Here is a 21352-nt window from a genome sequence, read left to right on the forward strand (position 1 = left end):
GGGGAGGAAAAGAAGTGTCAGGCTTGTCGATTTTCCCTGGGGTGTTGAGTTATCGAGAGTCGAGTTTTGAGGTTTCTAACGTTGATCATATAACTTCTAAAATGCATTTTAAAAAACTGTAAAAACTCACTATTTATAAAATTTCCCGGGGAAAGACACCAGTAGGGGACTCCCCAATATTTTTTATAAGTCGGCAGCCCTGGTGGTGGCAGTGATCATTACGAAAGTATGTTTGACGAAAATAGATAACGGGTATTTCTTACAGGAAAACTTAAGGTTTTTGCATCTAAAAACTGGTATTACAGCTTCAAACGCAAAAAAGGCTAGAGTAAGCTCGGGTTTATCTATCAGGGTTGTTGGTAGAATGCTGTGAGTATGGAATTAAAATCTCAGCTCATCTATGCATCTATATTTCTTTTTTGTAATTATCTGTGGTATGGAGCCGGTTAGGTTATATTGTGACCACTTTACGGAGTAACCTTTGGGGTCGACTTACTGCTATGCGCTGGCTCGTTTCTCATAAAGATTTAAATGGGAAACTTGGGGAAGGTAAGTGGAATCTAATCGTGTAACTGTAAATTTGAAAATACCTCCGACTGGATTGTCTGGGCACCCTACAAGCTAGACGTTTACTCTGCACGTTTTAGAGGCCGTTTACAATCGTTTCAATCTATCTATCGGGATCTATTATCGTTTCAATTTGCCATGTTAGTTTATGCTGTAATACAAACTCGAAAAAAAAGAGGCTTGTGGCGTCGAAAAGGTTAAAGAAATTTTGTTATAATAATTGCATTTTTCAAATATATATTCCTCACAAAGATTAAATACAAGTTCCGTCAAAAATAAACTTTTCTTAAAACTGTTTAATAGGTACTATATAGGCTAGTTATCCTTATATGAGACTTAGGGTAGTTCTCATTACTTTTGGTTAGATTGACAACAAATGTGAAAACTATTGCTGGTCTATATTTTAAGGTTTTTCTTAACCCCTAATGTACAAACTTTGATCATATTGCAACGTAGAAATACTCGTATACATATGTATTCTAAATGTATATCAACCCTGTTTTTTAAGTAAATGTGTATGCTCTGGTTCTTTCCTCCCTATCCTTTCTCCTGTCAGGAATAGTGGAAATAATTCGCCCATTCCTCAAAATCACGCAAAAGGTTATTTTTGACAAAATGCTTGAAAGCTATGAATACCGACAGAATCCGTTGTCCTTGATCTTCTGGAAAATTTCCAATCGTCACTCTATTTCGAAACTTGCGGTTCCTGATGAAAATTTTCATAGATTTCAAAATTTTTAACGGGCCATTGTTCTGTGAAAATGTCTAGTGTCCTTCACCTTTCCCAATTGGAAAGTCCTTGAAAGATTGCACTCACTGGATGAGGAGTGATAAATCAATCATTGCAACATCAAGTGTCAAATCTCAGTAGGTATATAAATATGACGCTACGGTTGGCTGAAATAGATGTTAAAACTGTTTACCTAAAAGTGCAAGGATTTAATCATCCAGTCTCAGTGTCATAATTTAACTTTTTAACATCACTGAGATATAAAATAACTTATTGCTAAAATTATCGAGCTGCTGTATTCATCAAATTCGATAGAAGCAAAAATTGCCAAATTCTTTAAGCAAAATCACTACTGTATTGAAACGAAAGCATTCAACAAATTTTCTTTAAACCCACGAAAAATGATACGTATTGGTATAAGATATGTAACTAAATTAAAACTATTTTTTAAAGGAAATAATATCATAAGCTAATGTCACAACTTGGCTTGAAATGACCCAGGGTACACCCAAGGCTTTATGTATGAAAGTAACCCGAGATAGCAATCGTGTGATATAGATCACGGATTGGTTTTGATTCAAAGCTTTTTTGGTGACTTATAGTACATATTCGTTATTGTTTTTAATTCTCCGAAATATGTTGTCGTCACTGTATTTAGAGACTGCGGTAGCCTAGTTGAATCCAATATTCCCAAGCTCAAATCCTCGGTTTGGCAGTAGGACACACCGTAAACAAAATCTTCTGAAATAAGGTTGAAAATTGCAAATTACAATCTTTCAATCGTAAGTCATCGACCAACGGCAACAAATATGTAGGTTTTCCGTGCTTTGTTATCTGGAATTTTGCATTTGAAAATCGGAATTTTTGTGGTCATATGCGCCATGAGGGAAGGGTATGGAATGAAGATTGGAGAGAAACCCGAGGTCAGAATTAGCCTGCTCTTAACGAAAAGCGGGGATCAGGCATTAAATAGTTGACTAATGCCAGAATATGTATATAATTTTGATGAATCGAATACAATTTGATGCTCGTGAAATTTTAAAATAAAACATTAGCCAAATCTCGTTATTGGAAATAAAAAAATAAAACTTTGTAAGGTTCGCTATTGTATTAATGTGGGCACGGCCCGGATTTCGTAACGTAGTTACATCTTGCACCTGAAGTTGTAACTACGTTACGAATACCGGGTCGTGCCCATATGAATATGATAGTGAACCTTAGAAAGTTTTATTCCTTTATTTCCAATGTGGAGAGGTTTCACAAAGTCAAGCCTGAAGTTATCTGTTACAAATCTCGTTAGTTACATGAACGAAATTCGTTACGCTCGACTCAAACAGACGAAAAAACTGTTTACTTAAATTATTATTATTAAAATATTTAGTTACAAGTCGACCATGAAGTCGGGTGGTAACATGGATTTAGGAAGTGCATTAAGACACAATAATACATTAAGACCCAAAATACAAAACAAAATACTAAGTAGAAAAAAAATTTAAAAAGCCCTCAAAATACCATTTTTCCCACTCACAATACAAGTCCTCAAAGCACCAAATTTTTCGCCAAATATTTCACACAATGAATGTCCACATAGCACCAAATCAGCAAAAAAAAACAATACATGTCTACATTTTCATTCCCCTCAAAATCCATTTTTACACAATAATAAACTAAGGCCAAAGTAAAAAAGACAAGAAACACCAAATTTAAAAAATATACAATTATAAGCCCTCAAAATTCAATTTTATTTATCCTATTGATAAATATAGTGGCGTGAGTTGGAAAGGGCTCAATAAAAATTTTCTCCGGCAAGCTATTCCATTCCTCTATCCCCCGATGTAGGGAGGAAAATTTTAGTTTATTTGACAGCTGCCTTGGGGCCTTAATCTTATAATTATGATCCCTCCTCCCCAGATAACTTGGTCCTTTTAACCGCTTCGTTAGGTCCCTCCACGCAGGATCACCATGTGAGTATGCAATTATCCTCATTTTTGTTGGCTTAATTTAACCCCTTGCGCTGAAATGCCGAGTCTACCACGTCATTAACTTCCGATGCCAAATCGCGCAATAAACGAATGTAGCTCATCATCAGATTTTTAGTACTAGTAGGGGATCAATAAAAATATTATGAAATTTGAACAATGTTAAAACATCCATTATGTACAATAAGAACTCATATTTCATGAAATATGATGCATTGGAAGAAATAAAATGATTTTATACGAGTAGCGATGGCTGTGTTCTCGATGTCCTAACGGGAAGAGGATACGTCCGTGAACAATATGAAACGATTATCACTTTTTATTTCACTGTTATACGTTGATTACAAATTACAAAATATAATTTCATTATCTACCATTATTTTAAGAGGAATCACAGAAAAAATAAGTGGAGGATAGGAGCACGATATTCAGCGAATGAGTTCAACTGGAAGGGGTTAACTTTTTATGCCGGCATCGGTGGCGGTGGGGTAAAGTCCTCAAATTCCTCGCCTGCCAAACCGTAGGTCGCGGGTTCGAATCCTGCTTGGGCAGGTGGTCCCTATCCAGGGCATGGATGTTTTTATCGTGCATTGTTAATTCCTCCGTTGTGAAAATCCTCTATGTGCTGTTTATTACGGGGAATTTGAAAATAAATAAATAAAATAAATTAACCTCGATGTATATCGCCTGTGATGGCGAAAGATTTTTAATTACATATCCGAAAGTATTTGTTTTGAATCGTGCGGTTGCGATCGCTTTAAATGAGTTTTAAGTTGATTTCATCTTCCCATATGTTCTTTTAAAATTCAGTGAAAGCATTTTCTCCCCGATACCAGTTCGCCTCTGTTGCTCGGCTTCGCGAGGCACAGCGCCGGCATTTCTTTCGGTCCCGCCCTTGAGAGAGGTGACTGCAAGGGATGAAGTTAGCATGGTGGGCGAGCTGGTCCAATCTGAAAGTGAAAGAGGTCAAGCGATCTAAAAAGAACAGTCTTGGCCATTCTGCCGTTATAGCTGCAGTGAGCCCAGGACCGTTGCCTCGTCGCAGACGAATCCTTTCATTCCAGGGGACTTGTTAGAGGAGGTCCAATTCCATCCCATTGTAGGCTGATATCTGTTGCAACATCGTTCGCATTTTAATTTGTTTTCAAAAATGTCCGCTACGCGGTGATTAGTGCAATGGGATCCACTTTTTTACAATATTTTGCGTTATAATGTTTGTAATTGCCAGAAATAGCTTCGAAGAGTTATGAATTTTATTGATCACATTAGCATGTGTATAAATCTCGGTCAACATCCCTAATTATACCTTATTTCCCCGTGAAACTCGGATCAATTTGTCCGTCAGCGACACAAGTGGTTACTCTTGTAAACCCATTTAAATGCGTGGGTGACAACACATTTAGCGGCCGTCTTGTAGAATGAGAGCTCTTCTGTAATGAGCACGAATATTGCAGAAGATCCTTTTCTGTAATATTCGTGCTTTCATTCATACTTACTTACTCCCTTGGCCGTTTATACCCTAAAGTGTATTTCACCTCGCCAACTGTTTGCTTCCATATCTTCCTATCATCTGCATCCTCCTCGCTGACTCCCATTCTCCCCATGTAAATTAACACATCATCCTTTCACACTGGGCAAAAAGCTCACATGGAGCGCCAATACGACAGCGGTGGTTCAAAAGGCAAAAAGTGCGTTTGCAGCTATTTTTCCCCTCTTAAAAAGTCCTCGCCTAGGACTGCGCACGAAAAAGATTTTATACACGGCCACTCCTCACGTATGGTTACCCTGCCTGGGGATCCATATAGCAAACACACACACTATCTCATAGTCTTATAAAATAAAACACTAAGGACAATCACGGGCGCCCCCTGGTTCGTCCGCAATACATACACGAAAACCTAAAAATAAAAACGATGGCACAATGCCTTAACTATATTGCAAAATCATTCCAACATTCACTCAACAAAACCCAAAACAGTCTACTGACACCGCTTTGGAGTTACACAGACAATCTACACTTCATATATTCAAGATCAAAAACCGCAATTACACGCCCAATACAGTGAAACAAAAAACATAGCCACATAAAACAATAACGCCACACATAAAATAAAAAGCCAAAACGTCGATTACCAGCAACGGCTGAACATCGAAAACATAACTGATAGCAGTTACCATATTTATCGTAGCGTAGTGTAGCATATTTTTCTTGATTACCATACTAGAAGTTTATATGGGGTATTTACTGGAAAACTGGTTTCGTAAATCCTTAAAAACCCTCCAATTGTAATAATATGTTTTATCATGCCATTGCCGTTCGGAAGCTCAAATGCCGTAGCCAGAGGCCGATGAGACGCTATCGATTTCGAGTAATATAAACCTAAAACGAGCCCACATTATCGGTGTTTATTGCTCAACGAAAATCCTATCCGGCGTAATGATACAAGTAATCCGTGTTGGTAGTGGTCTCTCGAAGACCTTTTCCACTCCTGCATAAATCATGAAAGAGCGCATAATTTGATTGCCCTAACATGCAAATACGTGCCATGTAGCCAAATTCCTTCCAGAATTTCCTGCTTCTTGCCTCTCCACGCTTCAAAATTGATTTCGGCGAAGCGCAGTGGGATATCGACTCGGTCTATGACATCTCCTGAGAATCCCCTGATACCAGTTGCATTGAAAATTTTTCATATTTGTATTTATGGTATGAAAGTACTGTAAATATTTATTAGTAGCATTTAAGTACTGTATATTTATTGTACATACGAATTATTTATTAAATGTAAGTATCCGTTAAGGCATTTACGCCGAAGATGTATACATTAGTCGTCTACGTTAGTGTAATACGTTGTTTCGGGCGTGACTTCATGCAGTCATCTTTTCATAATGAAATGCAACAAACTTTAAAATTCCTCATAAATATTATACCGTACGACCTAGGTTTCGACGTGGCTCGTCATCATCTGGTACATTTGCATCGGAAACACAGAATACATTTTTTTAGCTTAAATTTATGTCGAATTATAAAGTTTTTTTTTGCATTTCATTTTGCCTACGTTACTGCCATTGCAGATACCTAATTTTTACCGCTCGTAGTTTTTGGTACGTATACGATTGCAAATTACCCCATTATTTATGGTCGTTTTTTATTCCACTTGTCTTCATTGCCGGTGGATGAATACGCTGATTGCTATTAAGGAATCACTTTTGTTGCGTTTATTGCACTATTTCTTTTTGTGTATAGAACTCGTCACCTCACGGAGAACTCAACATTAAGCTGTATCCTTGAGGGTGGGATGTAAAAGTTTATTTCTGTCTTAGTGAGGGGTTATAAACTGACGATATCTGGGCCAGACAATTCACGTCACATTACGTCATTGAATCCAATATATGCGATTTCGGGCAGCTTATTGGGATCAGCTCAAGCTTTTCCGTTTTCTTTTGAGCTTCTGAAATGCATTTTTATTCATGATCTTATTCAGTACTTCAGTGCTTGGGTTTTTATTGGTGTCGCCTAATGGAAATGACTCCCATTTATTCGTTTCTTGAAGCAATAACGACAATAAACCAAAGGGGAATTGACCATGGAACCCCTACCCCAATCATTTGGTTTTGGGATGGAAGTAAGGGGTCATTTTTAGTAAATAAATTCGAAAAGTGCTTTTTTATCGTTAATCAATGATGAGTATGATTTCATATAATGAAATTTATCTTTAATAAAAAGCGAAATATACATTTCATGAGTTATATACGTGAGAGGTGTACAAGGACGTGATTTTAATGTATTAAATGCATTTAACTATCCGGGGATATATTATTAACGGCATGAGAGCCGTTTTACACGGGTAAGGTCATTGCACAATCTGGCGTATGTACGAAGGTGCAATCGAAAAAGCGGGGAATTTCTAAAACAAACGCTGTAATGCGTGGATGCGTGACGGAAAAATAGCCCCTGCTCTAATTCCTAGCTTGCATTCTCGCAATTGGTTCAGCAACATGTTTTCAGTGCTAACCTGCGCAATGACGAGCCCCGTACAAAACGGCTTTAATAATTGGTCCGCAAAAACTTTTAAAATTATAATACCTTATTTTTGAGAATTAATATTCATATGACTGTGATCCATGAAAGAATACCTTGAAGTAAACCGTGCGATTCTAAATGACATTTGTGGTGAGCTGTTTATATTTTATCGTCATGCGATCGTTCTTTCCCCGAATGAACCCCCTGATATCAGTTCCGAATCGGAATGAAATATGTATCCACGTATCCTTTCGACCATCACTACAACTGTCATGAGGGCTAGTTTTTTATGTTCAGAAGTTCTCAAGCCACCAATTAGACGCCTTTACACGTACCATTGATTTCATGGTGCTTTCACCGGAGCTCCTTCAATTTTATCCTCATTAATGTTTTTCCGACACGATTTCTTTCTTAATTGTCTTTAGTTGGAGTGCATTACATTCCCGCACGGATATTTAGGCTTCATTAGGAACAAATAATCGTAAATTCGCTCCGGTTCGTGGTCTTAAACTTATCATTGGGATTCACATTAATTGTTAGGCATGGGAAAAATTCTCCGAAATCGACCCATAGACTTTTGTCTTTCCGAACCGCAGAGAGGAGCACACGCTATCCAGGAACCTCATTTTTCTCGTAATTTTCTTTTCTGAATATCCAAAGCAGTGACGTCATGGCAAAATTAGAAGTGGGGGAACGCACTTTCCTCAACTTTTTTAGAAGTTAAATATTTCTCTGTGCGTTTTTTTATTGCAAGTTATTATTTACATTTTATTATTTTTTTGTTTTGGCTACGATTATTAGAAATTTTAGGTTTATCAGAAATTTTGAAGCAACAAAATTGATAAAAGTGTTATTTGACAATTATGTCTTTTGTTAACCAGTGCCGGAACGGCGTACCGGCGCGTTCCGGCACCATGACACCACTGATCCAAAGGTCCGTGGTTCGATCCCCGGTCCATTGATACATAGATATGGATAGGGACCATTGAATAGTGATATGTTGGTTGAGGTGGTTGGTGGTTGGTTGGTGTTGGTCCAAGATTTGTGTGAAACATCATAAAGTATTTATTTGATTGTGTACCTCGATAAAAGCGAAAAAATATGGTTCACCGAGACAATTTTACATTCATTCCATCTTGTTTAGCTTATAATAATATAAATACGCTGTAATTCAGTATTTTATGGACGTAATTATTAGCATTGACGTTTAGTGACGAATTATTACCGATTTAGCCACCGACGATAGGTAAGTGGAATAATTGAAACAAATATTATCAATTTTATATGCATATTATGATATTTATAACCCAAAGATATTTAGTACATAATTATAATTCAGTTGAACATATTATCATGTTACATCTGTTTTACTTATTGAATGTGTTTCCTTCCCTAGAAACACAACTTGAACAAAAGGCTGTAAACTTTTCAATCAGCAAAAAAGCGATATTTTCGTAAACGCTACCAAATCGTTGCCTATAGTATTAAGCAATTCAGGATTAATTATCAAACAGAAACAATACGAAACAATTATTATAATCAGTGGCTTAATGGTAAAATTATTAAAGCCAAAATGAAGTTCTAGCCCTTATTCTAACTACACGAGATTTCATTCGACCTGGAGATAACCATGGATAAGGGCTGAAACGTCTCCCATCAGATTATAAATATGAAATATGTCTATCAATAGACACAAAAAAAATCTGACAGGCTATAACAATGTCGTCCGTGTTTTTGAAAATTCACCGTCACGCTACTATTTACACCAGATGTTTGAGGATGACGAGAATGGTATTATTCATTTAAATGACAACTTCTTAGAAAAAATATTATTCTTTGTCTTCGCACGCCTCATATTCAAGGGCATGTTGTATTTACTCTGAGGTTACCGCCCGTGATGGTCCTTGTTCGCCTCCACACTCCCATTTATTCCTCTTCTTACGCTTCTGAGGTCGCTGGTTTTTAATTACCGAGTGTGTTGCATACTTGGATAAGTTTTCTCATTCCGAACCGGTTGAGGACATCTCAAGGTCGCCCGTGGGAATACGATCCCTTTGCGAGCAAGGGCGAGATGTTTCTCGAAATCGTTCGTGTGGATCGCAATTCCATCGTCGGAAAAATTAAATCGTTAGATGGGCACCGTGTTGGCCGATTTTACTTTGAGTCAATGATGGCGTTTGTTTCCGAAATCCTCCTGATTTTTCGAAAAACTTTTGAACTTCATGGCGCTGGTGTTAGTTGCTTATAATACCGTAGGTTAAGAACATTTCGGATCTGAGACCAATATATCAGTCCACAGCATTTAATAGGTAGGAGAGGATCAATTCTCCTGGACTAGTTGTCTCCTAAGGAGATGTATAGCAGGAAGTCGCTACAAGGGAAACAAAAAAACAAGCCTGAAGCCCCAAGAGGGTCCCCACCCCCTCCCTGGTTACGTGCCTGAGATGGGGTGTGAAATATTTTACATAAGATCATATGCCATGTTCGAGAAGTCAGATCGAACCGTTTTGGCCATTACTGTCGGAGCAGAAATTATGCGCACTCAAATTTGGTAACGAAGAAGTAAATAACGTGAATGCACTCGAAAAATCTCACAAAACCATAATTTTCTTTCTTTAATTATACATCGTTATGGGGGAAAATAGGCTGCAGTTACGCATTTTTTTAATATCTTTTACCACGGTTATATCGAAGAAAATACTCGTTCTTGAGGTTATTCGAGCAAAGCACAAACTTCGATTACCCATAGCTCGCAAATAAGTACTGCGGTTGCAATCAAAGTTGAGCAATTAAATATTAGATATACATCTTATTTACAGGTTCTCCAAGTTTCAAATAGGTATCCAGTACTGAAAAAGGTCAAGGTGTTGAATATGAGAAGAGAGGCCAGCGAGGTTAAGTGACTCGACGAAAGGGTTGGAGATTAGCAACCCTTCCGAGGGTGGGCTACACCTAACTCGGACCTACCTGAGGCATGGCCCCAGATAATGCACCCTAACCATTTATTTAATAAGATTGTTGATCTCCAAGTGTATTAATCAGCCTTGTTTACCTTCTAGGTTGACCCGTGGTCATGGGGACCGCGAATCCGAAGACGGGCGAGCCCCGGGTGACCCGCGGGTCTTCTCCCGGTCGGACATTCCTCAGCCATGTCCTTCTGTTGGTGTTGGTGGTGTTGGGGTCCTCCGGGTGTGGCGCGCAGGGCATCAACCGTGCCCCCCAGCTGGACCCTGGCGGTGACATGGCCCGCTTCGCCCTATCCGAGAACACACCAGTGGGCAGCTTCGTGTACACCCTCAAGGGCTCCGACCCTGAGGGCTCCCGCCTGAGGTACTCCATCAGCGGACCACAGTTGACCGTGGACCCTACCAGCGGCGTCGTCGTCCTCGTCCGGCCCCTCGACAGAGAGACCGAGGACATCCTCGAGGTCGTGGTCAGCGTTACTGGTGAGTCTTATTTCCCATAAGAGATAGGTTACCTATTGCGCGATCAAAAGCGAAAACTTTTCGCTAATTTTGTCGCAAAAAAATTTTATCTCGCGTTCATACTTTCGAACTCAAAAGCAAGTTAAGAGGGCAAACTGCGCAATGCCTGAGCTATACTCTTCATAACACCTGTTCACAGGGGTTCCGACTTGCAAAAAATATTGGGGGGGGGGCCCAAACCGAGGATCTTGTCCCAGGAAATTTTATAAGTAGTTAGTTTAAAGTTTTTTAAGCATTTTAGAAGAATCATATGATCAACATTAGAACCCTGATAACTCGAATCTCGATATCTGGACACTCCGGGAAAAATCTACAAGCCTGACACATTTTTTCCTCACGCCCATAAGGAATTTTTGAGGGGGCTCGGGCCCCCTCAGGCCCCATGGAGTCGGCGCCACTGCCTGTTCAGCTGAAATTCTGAATTCATGGTTTTGCTCATATATATCTCCTTTCCAAGCCGTCCACACCTCTCCTAACCCCAGGGATTCGTCGTGCTTTATGTGCTCATCTGCTCATCGCATAAAGAAGACCCCCATTCCTCCCATAATAAAAGCACTTCTTAGGGGAAAGGGTAAAATAGTCGGTAACTGGTAGGCCAGACCTCTGAAGCGCAACCCCGAGATATCAGGATACTTTGATTCAGCTGCCTCTATTAACAATTGATTATTATTGTTGATTAGTGTTTTTAGGTGTAGGTCATTAAGAACTAAATGCAAAATTTTTGGCCATCGTTTTGGTATATTTTTATTTGATTGCTTTTTGATTCAAGATTCATTGCAAAAAAGCCCTGATGAAGGTATGAAAATATACCGAAACGTCGACCAAAAATTTTTCATTTAATTCTTGAAGACGTAAACTCCCAGTCACTAATCAACATTAAAAATTGAGTCGAGTGGAAGAAAAGAGTTCAATGTTGTTATTATTATTAATTTACAAGTCATTATTACGTATTATCATATTACATTGATTGCTGAGTAATCCTCGGATTTTATACTTTTATATATTCACCCCGTAGACCAACCTGTCGGAGGATCAGAAGCCAACACGGTATCGGTGCGCCGCGAGGTGGCCATCTTGGACGCCAATGACAACCCGCCAATATTCCACAATCGGCCGTACTCGCTGGCCATCCCGGAGACGACCGAGGTGGGCAAGATCATCACGCTGCCGGGCACCATCTCCATCACGGATGCTGACGGTGGGGTCAATGCGGACATAACCCTTTCCTGCAGCCCGGATGCACAAGACCCCGAGGCGTGCGAGACGTTCGATGTGTGGGCCGAGAAGGTCCTCGAGGGCCAGTTCACGGGCGTCCTCCGACTGAGGGCCCCGCTTGATTTTGAGAGGCGCCGAGGGTACTCGCTCTCCTTGATCGCCTCAGACGGAGCCAGGAATCCCAGAGACCGCCTGAATTCCACCTCAAGGGTTGCCATTGAGATACTCGACGTCCAGGACCAACCGCCCATGTTCCTGGACGAGCCGTTTTCCGCCAGCGTGTCTGAAGGGAGTCCTGAGGTGAGCCAAAGTAGATAGAGCTCGTCTCGCTCTCAAGGTTTGCCCAATAAAGTATGCCACTGTGTTATTAAAAAATATCCGGATTGCTGAATCAATGGGGTTGAAGAATCACATTTACCAGTTAGGTAGAATTATTAGTGCCTTGAGCCAGCCCGATGTTCACCCTGCCTGCCGCTTGCCAACAGCAGACAAGATAATGACAGTTGAGGTTTGAATGTTCAACTCTAGTCGAGGTCTGACATTCCAATGGCTTTAAATCACAGCACCTATATTTTTGGCGGATGAAAAGCCATTTGAATCCATTGGCTGCTTCTACAAATTTATGTATTGACCATCAAATGTAGGGTATGAGAAAAGACAACAAGGGTTCTGGGATCTATAACCCTTCTGAAATGAAGTCATTATTCTCATGTTTATTAAACATATAATCATCACAAATAAAATGGGCCTTTTTCATTTGAAACTGTATGAAAAATTAGTTGCTGTCCATTTACAGGGCACATCTGTGCTGACGGTGAGAGCTCGTGATGGTGACCATGGGAACCCACGCCCTGTTAAGCTATCTCTTTCCAATGACCATAAGGGTTACTTCAGGCTGGAACCTGTTCCTCAGAATGCAGATTCTGAGGGATCTGAAAGACTAACATCCACTGCAATCCTTGTCACAAACAACACAATGCTGGACCGTGAAGATCCAGACATTGTGCAGAGTGGAGGAATTTACACCTTCCAAGTCGTAGTAAGTATCCAGTTACCATCAAATGCTCGTATGGCAATGTGAATACTCTGGTATAAAAAATAACCCATGTTACTGAGGAGTCCAACCAAGATCTTTATCAAAGAAAGCTCTTTGGAACTATAATAAGAATTGGACACTATGTACTGATAACAATTTTATCCTCTTCTCTTATACAAATCCTCACAGCTACAGCTATTGAAATTATGTACAATGAAAATGATTTTTAAAGTTTGATAACTTAAATTATTTGCACAGCTTTCATTTGTAACTTGAACTGAAACAACGTGTAATGGAACATGATTTTAGTGACCACTTTTATTCATTTATTTGCCAATTTTTTTACTTTATTCATTCATATTTTCTCACAGAGTCAAAAAAAGAGCTGGTTTTTTGGCCTTTGTGAAAGAATTAATATTTAAAAGCAAAAGAGGCTTAAATTGTAACCAAGCCCTGAGGCAAATGTTGATTTCTACATGTGGTTCAATCAGTTAATTATGTAGCTTTGAAGCAGGTGAAAATCAAAACTTACTATTTAGGGTATTATAACTACATTTTTCTGACCATTATCGAGAGGACCATCACCCTATCTCTCCCACTCCCTTTGGTTGCACCCTTTAGAACCAATCTCATACCTCTCCCCTTATCCTTGTAGGCAGCAGAGATGGATGGCGATGATGCGACCGACTCCAAAACAGTCTCCACGGTGACCATAGTAGTGCGTGATGTGGACGACAAACTACCTGCCTTCAACGGCCCTGCTTTCCGTGTCCAACTCTCCGAGGACGCTGCCAGGGACTCAACACTACCATCCCTCCTGCTCAATGCTGCCGATGCAGATGCCAGTGTTGAGAATGCTCGCTTCATCCTCCGCCTCAGCAACGTCCCAGATGGTGGTGATGCAGCCTCCATCTTCACGGTTCACCCAACTGGACCAGTTTCGGGCCGAACACCAGTGGTGGTGCGCGTTTCCGACCCATCAAAGCTGGATTACGACTCCCCCAACTCTAGGAAGGAGTTTGTGTTTGACGTTGAGGCTATCCCGCTGGTAAACGGGTCTGATCATCCCGCAGAGGGGGCCGTCCCTGCCGACAGATCAAGAGTCACAGTGTCCCTCGTCGATGCCAATGACAATGCTCCGCATTTCAACACGGAGTCGATGAAGCTGAAGGTCAAGGAGGATGCCCCACCGGGCACCATGATCTCGGATATCTCTGCCACTGATGCGGACAGTGGCGCTTTCGGTAACATCTCGTATTCGCTGGGAGGGTTTGGTTCCGAGAGGTTCTGGACTCATCCTGTTGGGGGTGGTCTTTTTGTTGGGGAGTGCGGTGGAAGGTTTGCCACTCTCACGTCCTCCAGTAATCCCGTTTGCTTCGACTTCGAGTCTCAAATGTGGTATTCGCTGACACTCTCAGCTGAGGATGGGGGTGGTAGGGTGTCGACGGTGAATTTGCTGGTGGAACTGGAGGATGTGAATGATAATGCACCTGTGTTTGAGAAAAAGGAATACAGGAGGACAGTGAGGGAGGGCGCCACCTCATTTGATCCCCAGCTTTTTGTGAAGGTATGCCTATTCTTAACTTAAAATTTACATTCCTAATGATATTGAATTCATAATTTATCACTGCTATTCCCTGTGTATTTTTGTTTTTTGAGAGTTGAGTGAGCAAATTTGGTATGAAATAAATGGGTTGCTCTGCTTTCACCTCCTCACTATGGATATTTTAGAAAACTGGTTAGGAAAGATAACTAAGTTGCAGCATAAAACAAACTTCTAGAGGACTGAGGCCTCCTTTGTCTAGTCCCCTTGATTACTCCAGGCAAAAATACCTAATATTTCTCATCCAGTTCTGGTCAAATTTTTAAAAATTAAATTTGTCTATGGACAATTTGTACTATTTCTGCCTCTGAAATAGGTCAATATTTGAAATTTGTGATAATGAAGAGGTTAGAGAAGGAATTATTTAAAATTTACCTCTGCCACTATTTTTCATGCAAATAAACTTGGTAAAGCATAACTTGGTATAAAGTAATCAATCAGGATATCATCATGAAAATGAAAGAATGTGCTCTCCTTATAACAATTGCAGTGTACAAAGCTGAATATGAAAAGTAATTTTTAAAATTTTAAAGCTGGCTACAAAAATTAATAACTGCCCCAACAGTTAGTATTTTCATAGCATATGTATTTTTTTGTCCTTTTGATATATTTCATCAGTATTGGTTTTACCAGATGAAAGTTACAAAACTAACGTTTTCCTCATTTCAAATTCAGTTCTCATGAATCTAGATGCTTCATCAGATCTATAGTAACATGTCCCTTGTACGCTTTTAATGCTATGCTATTACTTTTCTCACTACATATTTGTATTGTGCCAAATTACTCTTAACCCTTCATTTGATTATGCTCTCAGGCTTTTATTATCAGCATCTCTTGCAAATTTCAACTTAAATGATGAATTATCCTCCAAGCATGAGTTATAGCTCTTGATCAAATCACGTTGAACTCGTGTGTTTTTTTTAAACATCAAAGGCAACTGATCGAGATGGACCATCCCAGGGCGGGGGAGAAGTCAGGTATGAAATCCTTGGAGGAACTGGTGGCCCACTGTCTGTCGATCCCGACACTGGCGAAGTTCGCCTCACCAGGCCAGCTCTGTCATCTGAAACTCCTGGGAGCAGGGGAGAGTTTGAAGCCATAGTGCGCGCAACAGACAAGGGAAACCCACCTCTCTATGCAGATACTCGACTTTTCATCAGAGTTGGGGTGGCTGGAAATCAAAGACCCATGTTTAAGGGAGGTATGTACCACACCACTGTTGGCTGTGAAAACATTCAAAATTCTTTGCAAGAATAACCTGCTCAAAGTTATTTTTTTTAATGTTGAAAATTTTCAGCCAGAGTCACTTAATGAAAATGAATATTGAAATCACTGAATTTCCTTTGCTACTGAGTTTCGTGAAAGAAATCACTGTTTAGTGGGTATATTGTTTTATTGTTTGAACTCATTAAATTATGTATGTATATGGTTCTCTTGCACATCAGTATTAAGTTCTTTGAGGACTTCAAACTTAATCATTGACCGAATACATTTCATAGGTATTTCCGTATGTGTTAGAAATAAAAACTCTACTTATGCTCCCCTGGGTCATTTTTTTCATTACTGTCATTTATTATGGAAGAACAATGCATAGAAGATGACTTTTGTTACATTTTCCGTGCAATTATCTTTTACTCCCATGGGAGAAATAGATTTACTGTGTATGCTCAATTACAAAAATTAGATTAGACATCTGTTTGATGTCTAAAAAAAGTGAAATGACCAGAAAATTTGTTTAGTATGCTTCAGATAAAGGGTAAACTGGCCATTCTTTGTAGTTGTAGACAAAAAATGTGTATATGTACGTAGTTACTTTTACAATGCATGACTATTAGCCATGGGTAGAGTTTTGGGGGACCAGGGGGTCTGGTTCTCCTTTGCTTAAATGATAATTTGTCTGAAAAAAAATTAAAAACCTTTCGAAATTCCAAAGCATTTTAGTCTTAGGTATTACTTAAAATGCTTTTTTTATAGGCTAATTTAAACAAATTTTCTGGGAATCTCCCATTTCATGAGGGGTTTCCATAACCCCAAAACCTCAGCAGAGTTGCTAACCTCCCCAATATAAAACTCTAAACTCTGCTAATAGCCATTATTTTCTAATATCTTTTGCCCTTTTATCACTGATGAAACCATGAGTTACGAGTTCTTTCATCTTTTTACAGTAAGTGTGAAACAAGAGTCGGCCATTTTGCAGGCAACTGTGAAGGAAAATGCTCCACCTGGAACTCATGTAATCACCCTGTCAGCAACTGATCCTGATGGAGCTGATTCACAACTGATGTATGCAATTGCCGGAGGAGCTAGGGACAATTTTGTGGTGGATCGTGCCAGTGGTGAGGTCACTGTTGCCCGAGAAGCCAACCTCCGCTTAGAAAGACTAGGTGAGAGAGATTTCTATTTTATGATCAGGTCAGATGTTCAAAGCTCATATTCAGTGGGTTTTCATCAAATGTCTGTTATTGTTACTGAAATCAAGGATGTAGCAAATTGGGAAGAGGGTGATTGGTTTTAAATCTCCACCCAAAATGTTGAGAAGTAAATAAGTAGTGTAAAAATTTGTCTTTAATACTCAACCGATTTGCCTTGCCTAAGAAACATAGCAAGCAGCACAGTGATATATATGTAGGAATTGAAGCCTTTATATAAAAATGTAAGTATCAAATTTTCTGTTCCCACACATGATTGTGAGTGAAATATGAGAACTGAGAGAAGTATCAAATTACTGATTTTACGTCATTCTCAGCAGTGGCCTGGCCAGGAATTTTGTACGGAGGGAGGGGGTGGCGAATCCTGGGGGAAAATTTTTTTGAAAAACAGGTTTTTGTAATGGGTTTTAAACTTATTTTAATACTTTTTATCATCGAAAAAACTTCATTGTTGAAGAAAATTTTTTTTAATTCATGATTTTTCAATATTTTGGTTTCTTTTACGAAAGAAAGCAATTGTGTTTTTATATTATTGGGGGGGGGGGTCTGGACCCCTCTGACCCACCCCTTGGCTGTGCCACTGGTTCTAAGCCATCAATAATATTTTTGCATGTTTTCTGGACGTTATTCAGAGAATGGTGGTGTGGCTGGTCTGCCCGAGTATGGAGTGATAGTGACGGCCATTGATTCGGGAACTCCCGCCAGAGAGACTGGCACTGCAACTCTAGTGATCAAGGTGGAAGATGTCAACGATCAACCCCCTCGGTTCCCTCCAGCCTCCACCACTGAGTCCTATGTCCGCCAAGTCTCGGAGAGGGCAGCTCCAGGAGCCTTCTTGATACGTCTGCATGCTGATGATCCAGACTCTGATGCCCTGCTCAAGTATTCCTTGGTGCAACCAAAATCTGCCACTGACCATGCTGGCCTGCCATCAGTATCCTCTAAAGCATTTGACCTTGATACAGCTTTCAGGTAAGGAAACTGATATGGGTATCCATTTAGTTGTTTAATGATAGTATAATGAATGATAATATAATACCAATGAAAGACTAATAATGCTGACTGAAGTATTCCATCTGTTGACACTCAGACCTGATCTGAAGATGTGGCCAGCATAGGCTACGAAAAGCCATCTTGAAAACAATTTCGCAGCTAACCCGAAAACCATGGGGAGAACTACTATTTTGTGCATTTTCTCAATAGAACTATCATGAGGAGGGGTGTAATACTTTCTCTTAATATATTCTTTGATGTTGTTTAGTTTTCAATTTCAAACTATTGTTGTATACTAATGCTACTAAATTTATAGTTTCTTTTTTTGTAAGATGCCATCAATATATTTGAACCACAAAAAATTTACTGGACTTTAAAAATTTATGTGATCAATGCACTTGCTCAATTGATTCTTAATTACATTGTGTCTCAGCTTTATGTTTTTTTAACTTGCAGAATAAACAGTACAACTGGGGAATTGTTTGTGGCCGGTCCATTGTCGCACCAAGCCGCAGCAGTCATCACCTTAACTGTGGAAGCGAGAGATGTAAATGCCATGGAACAAGTGGAGAAACAAATTGATCGAGGTATTACATATATGAAACAACCTTTCCTGACCCACGCTCTTTCCTAAATTTTCTAATTCAGTGTTGAACTTGAATTTGGTTATTCATTCGCCATTTTTTGTAGTCAGTTTTAATATCGTTTGAAAATTAAGGAAATCCAATTTTTTTTCTTTTTTTGATTCATTGCTTCTAGAGCTATTCTTGAAAAGCATTGTACTGAATTCTTTCACTCACTCACTCCCAGGGTCACTTATGTTCTAGTTGACATCTACCTGTACCAACAATTTCCCTCCATCTCTTTCTGTCCGTTGCCTCCTCTTCTGAAGTTCCAGCCTTCTCCAAATCAGATTTTAGTTGGTCCAACCATCTCTTTCTTGGTCTTCCTCTCTATCTTCGTCCATCTATGTTTGCTTTAAGAACTTCATCTTACTTCCATCTTATTTTCTCACTACAAGGCCAAGCCATCTTGTTCTTCCGCCCATAATTTCACCATTGATATCATTTCTCCTAAAGAGTCCTCTTATTTCCTTGTTGAATTTTCTTCTCCACCTCCCTTGTTCATGAATGGGTCCATAAACCTTAAATAAAACCTTATTTTCAAATATTATCAATGATTTCTCCTCTTTCTTGTTTAATATCCACATCTCTGATTAGTATTGGACAGATTAATGTATTCTAATATTTGTTGCATGGGATAGGGATTTTGAAGATTACAGCCTATGGCTTGAATGTAGGCATCTGTTTGTTATTCTTAGTCTGAATTCTTTCACTGAATTTCAATTCAGGGTCTGTGTTAACAACCCCAATGCAATATTATACTAATAAATTCAAATCACTATGATTTTGAATTATACTATCAAGTGTATGATCTTAGGTTTTCCCGGCGTATCAGTTGCAGAAAAGTTTCTCGGGTTTTCCACCGGTTGATGTCGTCCATGTCTCCCGACGTTTCGATCCGACGTCCATGTCTCCCGACGTTTCCGAATTCGGAAGATCCCCTGAGGATGATCAGCAAGTCGCGGATCGAAACATCGAGAGACATGGACGACATCAACGGGTGGAAAATCCGAGACTCTTTTCTATACTATCAAGTGCATTAAATGTTTTGCTGGGAATTTCATCCATTGCCATTCTGTTTTCTTTTTACCCAAAGTTATGATTGTGTATGATGTCACCAGGAGCAGATTTAGGGGGGGGAATCACAGGAGTCATGACCCCCCGAATTTTATTTCAAATAATTTTTAAATTTCTATTAGTTTTTGTATCCTTGTTCTGGAGTAAAGGTATTCAATATGAAAATGTGTGGCTACAAGTCCCAAACATGAGAGAAGTTTGAGTTGTATTAATCATAGAGTGTAGCATTCCCTACTGTAATAACACCCTCTCTCCTGAGTGGTATTCCATCCTCCCCGAACCCGAGTCATGACCCCCTCCCTCACCAAATTTGATGCTGAATTCGCCTCTGGAAGTCACTTTTAATGGAGCTTTCATTTCTTTCTATCTTTTCAGTTGAAGTAACCATATATGTGGAAGCATATTCAGATGACCTGCCAGTGTTCTCAGTTGTTTCCCTGACCCCTGGAGTTAGTGGCTCTGCCCTCGTGGGTGAGCAGAGAAACCAGGTAGCAAATGAGACTGGTGATGCAAACAAGAATGGAACAACCGCCACTATTCAAGTGTTTGTACCTGAGGAAAGGGAAGTTGGGTCACTGTTGCTGCAGATAGGAGCCTATGATCCCATCCTCAGCCAGCCGGTCAATATCTTGGAAAAAGTCTCGAGCTCTGACCCAGAGGATTATGTATCTGTCTCGTCACCATCTGGACAAATAAAACTGAATCGACCAATTGACTATGAGCAAATGGAAGAAAAAGTAAGTGCAGTATCTTAAAGTAACCAGGTAGTGAACGAAAGAACTCTCAATTTTGACAGTATCTTAATGAACAGCATCAGGGTTAATTCATGATTAAATGTTGCATCATTAATTTGAGAAGAAGAATTTTTTTATTTTGGTCTCATTTTTATAAATTCATTCCTATTTTGGTCAAAACTTTAGAGTTTAATATCCTGGAGTTCTAATGTTTAGCCCTAAAATTTTACCTGTTTTGGTGTTGATATAGTGTATTATTTGGCTCATATTAGTTCTTAAGAAATGAATTCATTACATTGTAAAGGGTCTTCATATGTACTAACTATAGTTTAAACATATGTGTGCTTCCTTTTGGGTGACAAAAGAATGTTCTCATAAATGTTCTCTATTTGATTTCTTTTCAAATTATATATAACGTAAGGGGATCCTGGGTTTCTTCTCGGCCTCTTCATTTAATGTAAAAATAATAATCTCCTAATGAATTAATGTATCTTTAATGTTTTGTGTGGTAAAGACACTTCTAATCTTCTAACGAAAGCCCTCTCCATTGGATTTAACAATTCATGTTACTTTTCCTATCTAAGGTAATCAAGCTGAGGGTACGAGCAATTGCTGATGATGGAGTACGCTCAAGTGAAGCTCTTGTTCTCATTAACATTGAGGATATAAATGACAACAATCCTGAGTTTTCGCAAGAGGTGAGTTAATGTTTATCTTGGTTCAAAATTGTTAATGACATAATATTATTCATCATTCGCTATCATCTTAGTTTTACTGTGGAAGCCTTAGTTTAGAGATTACTTAGTTAAGGCTGCAGTCCTGTGGAGGTGCTGGAAATATCCTCTTCCTATCCTGCTAGC

General features: G+C 39.4%; 1 protein-coding gene across 1 annotated transcript in view; it reads left to right on the top strand.

The window, feature by feature from the left end:
- The window catches only part of LOC124160751 (cadherin-23-like), a 92359-nt gene that overhangs the window by 49690 nt on the left and 21317 nt on the right, over positions 1–21352 (top strand). Inside the window, exons 2-11 of the mRNA XM_046536763.1 lie at positions 10357–10743; positions 11798–12297; positions 12794–13036; positions 13689–14600; positions 15570–15837; positions 16802–17020; positions 17698–18037; positions 18515–18645; positions 20134–20495; positions 21077–21190. Of these exons, the coding sequence (XP_046392719.1) occupies positions 10371–10743; positions 11798–12297; positions 12794–13036; positions 13689–14600; positions 15570–15837; positions 16802–17020; positions 17698–18037; positions 18515–18645; positions 20134–20495; positions 21077–21190 (3462 nt within the window). The 5' untranslated portion in view covers positions 10357–10370. The remainder of the gene's footprint in view (positions 1–10356; positions 10744–11797; positions 12298–12793; positions 13037–13688; positions 14601–15569; positions 15838–16801; positions 17021–17697; positions 18038–18514; positions 18646–20133; positions 20496–21076; positions 21191–21352) is intronic.

This window comes from Ischnura elegans, chromosome 6, assembly GCF_921293095.1.
Source record: "Ischnura elegans chromosome 6, ioIscEleg1.1, whole genome shotgun sequence".
Classification (NCBI taxonomy): domain Eukaryota; kingdom Metazoa; phylum Arthropoda; class Insecta; order Odonata; family Coenagrionidae; genus Ischnura; species Ischnura elegans.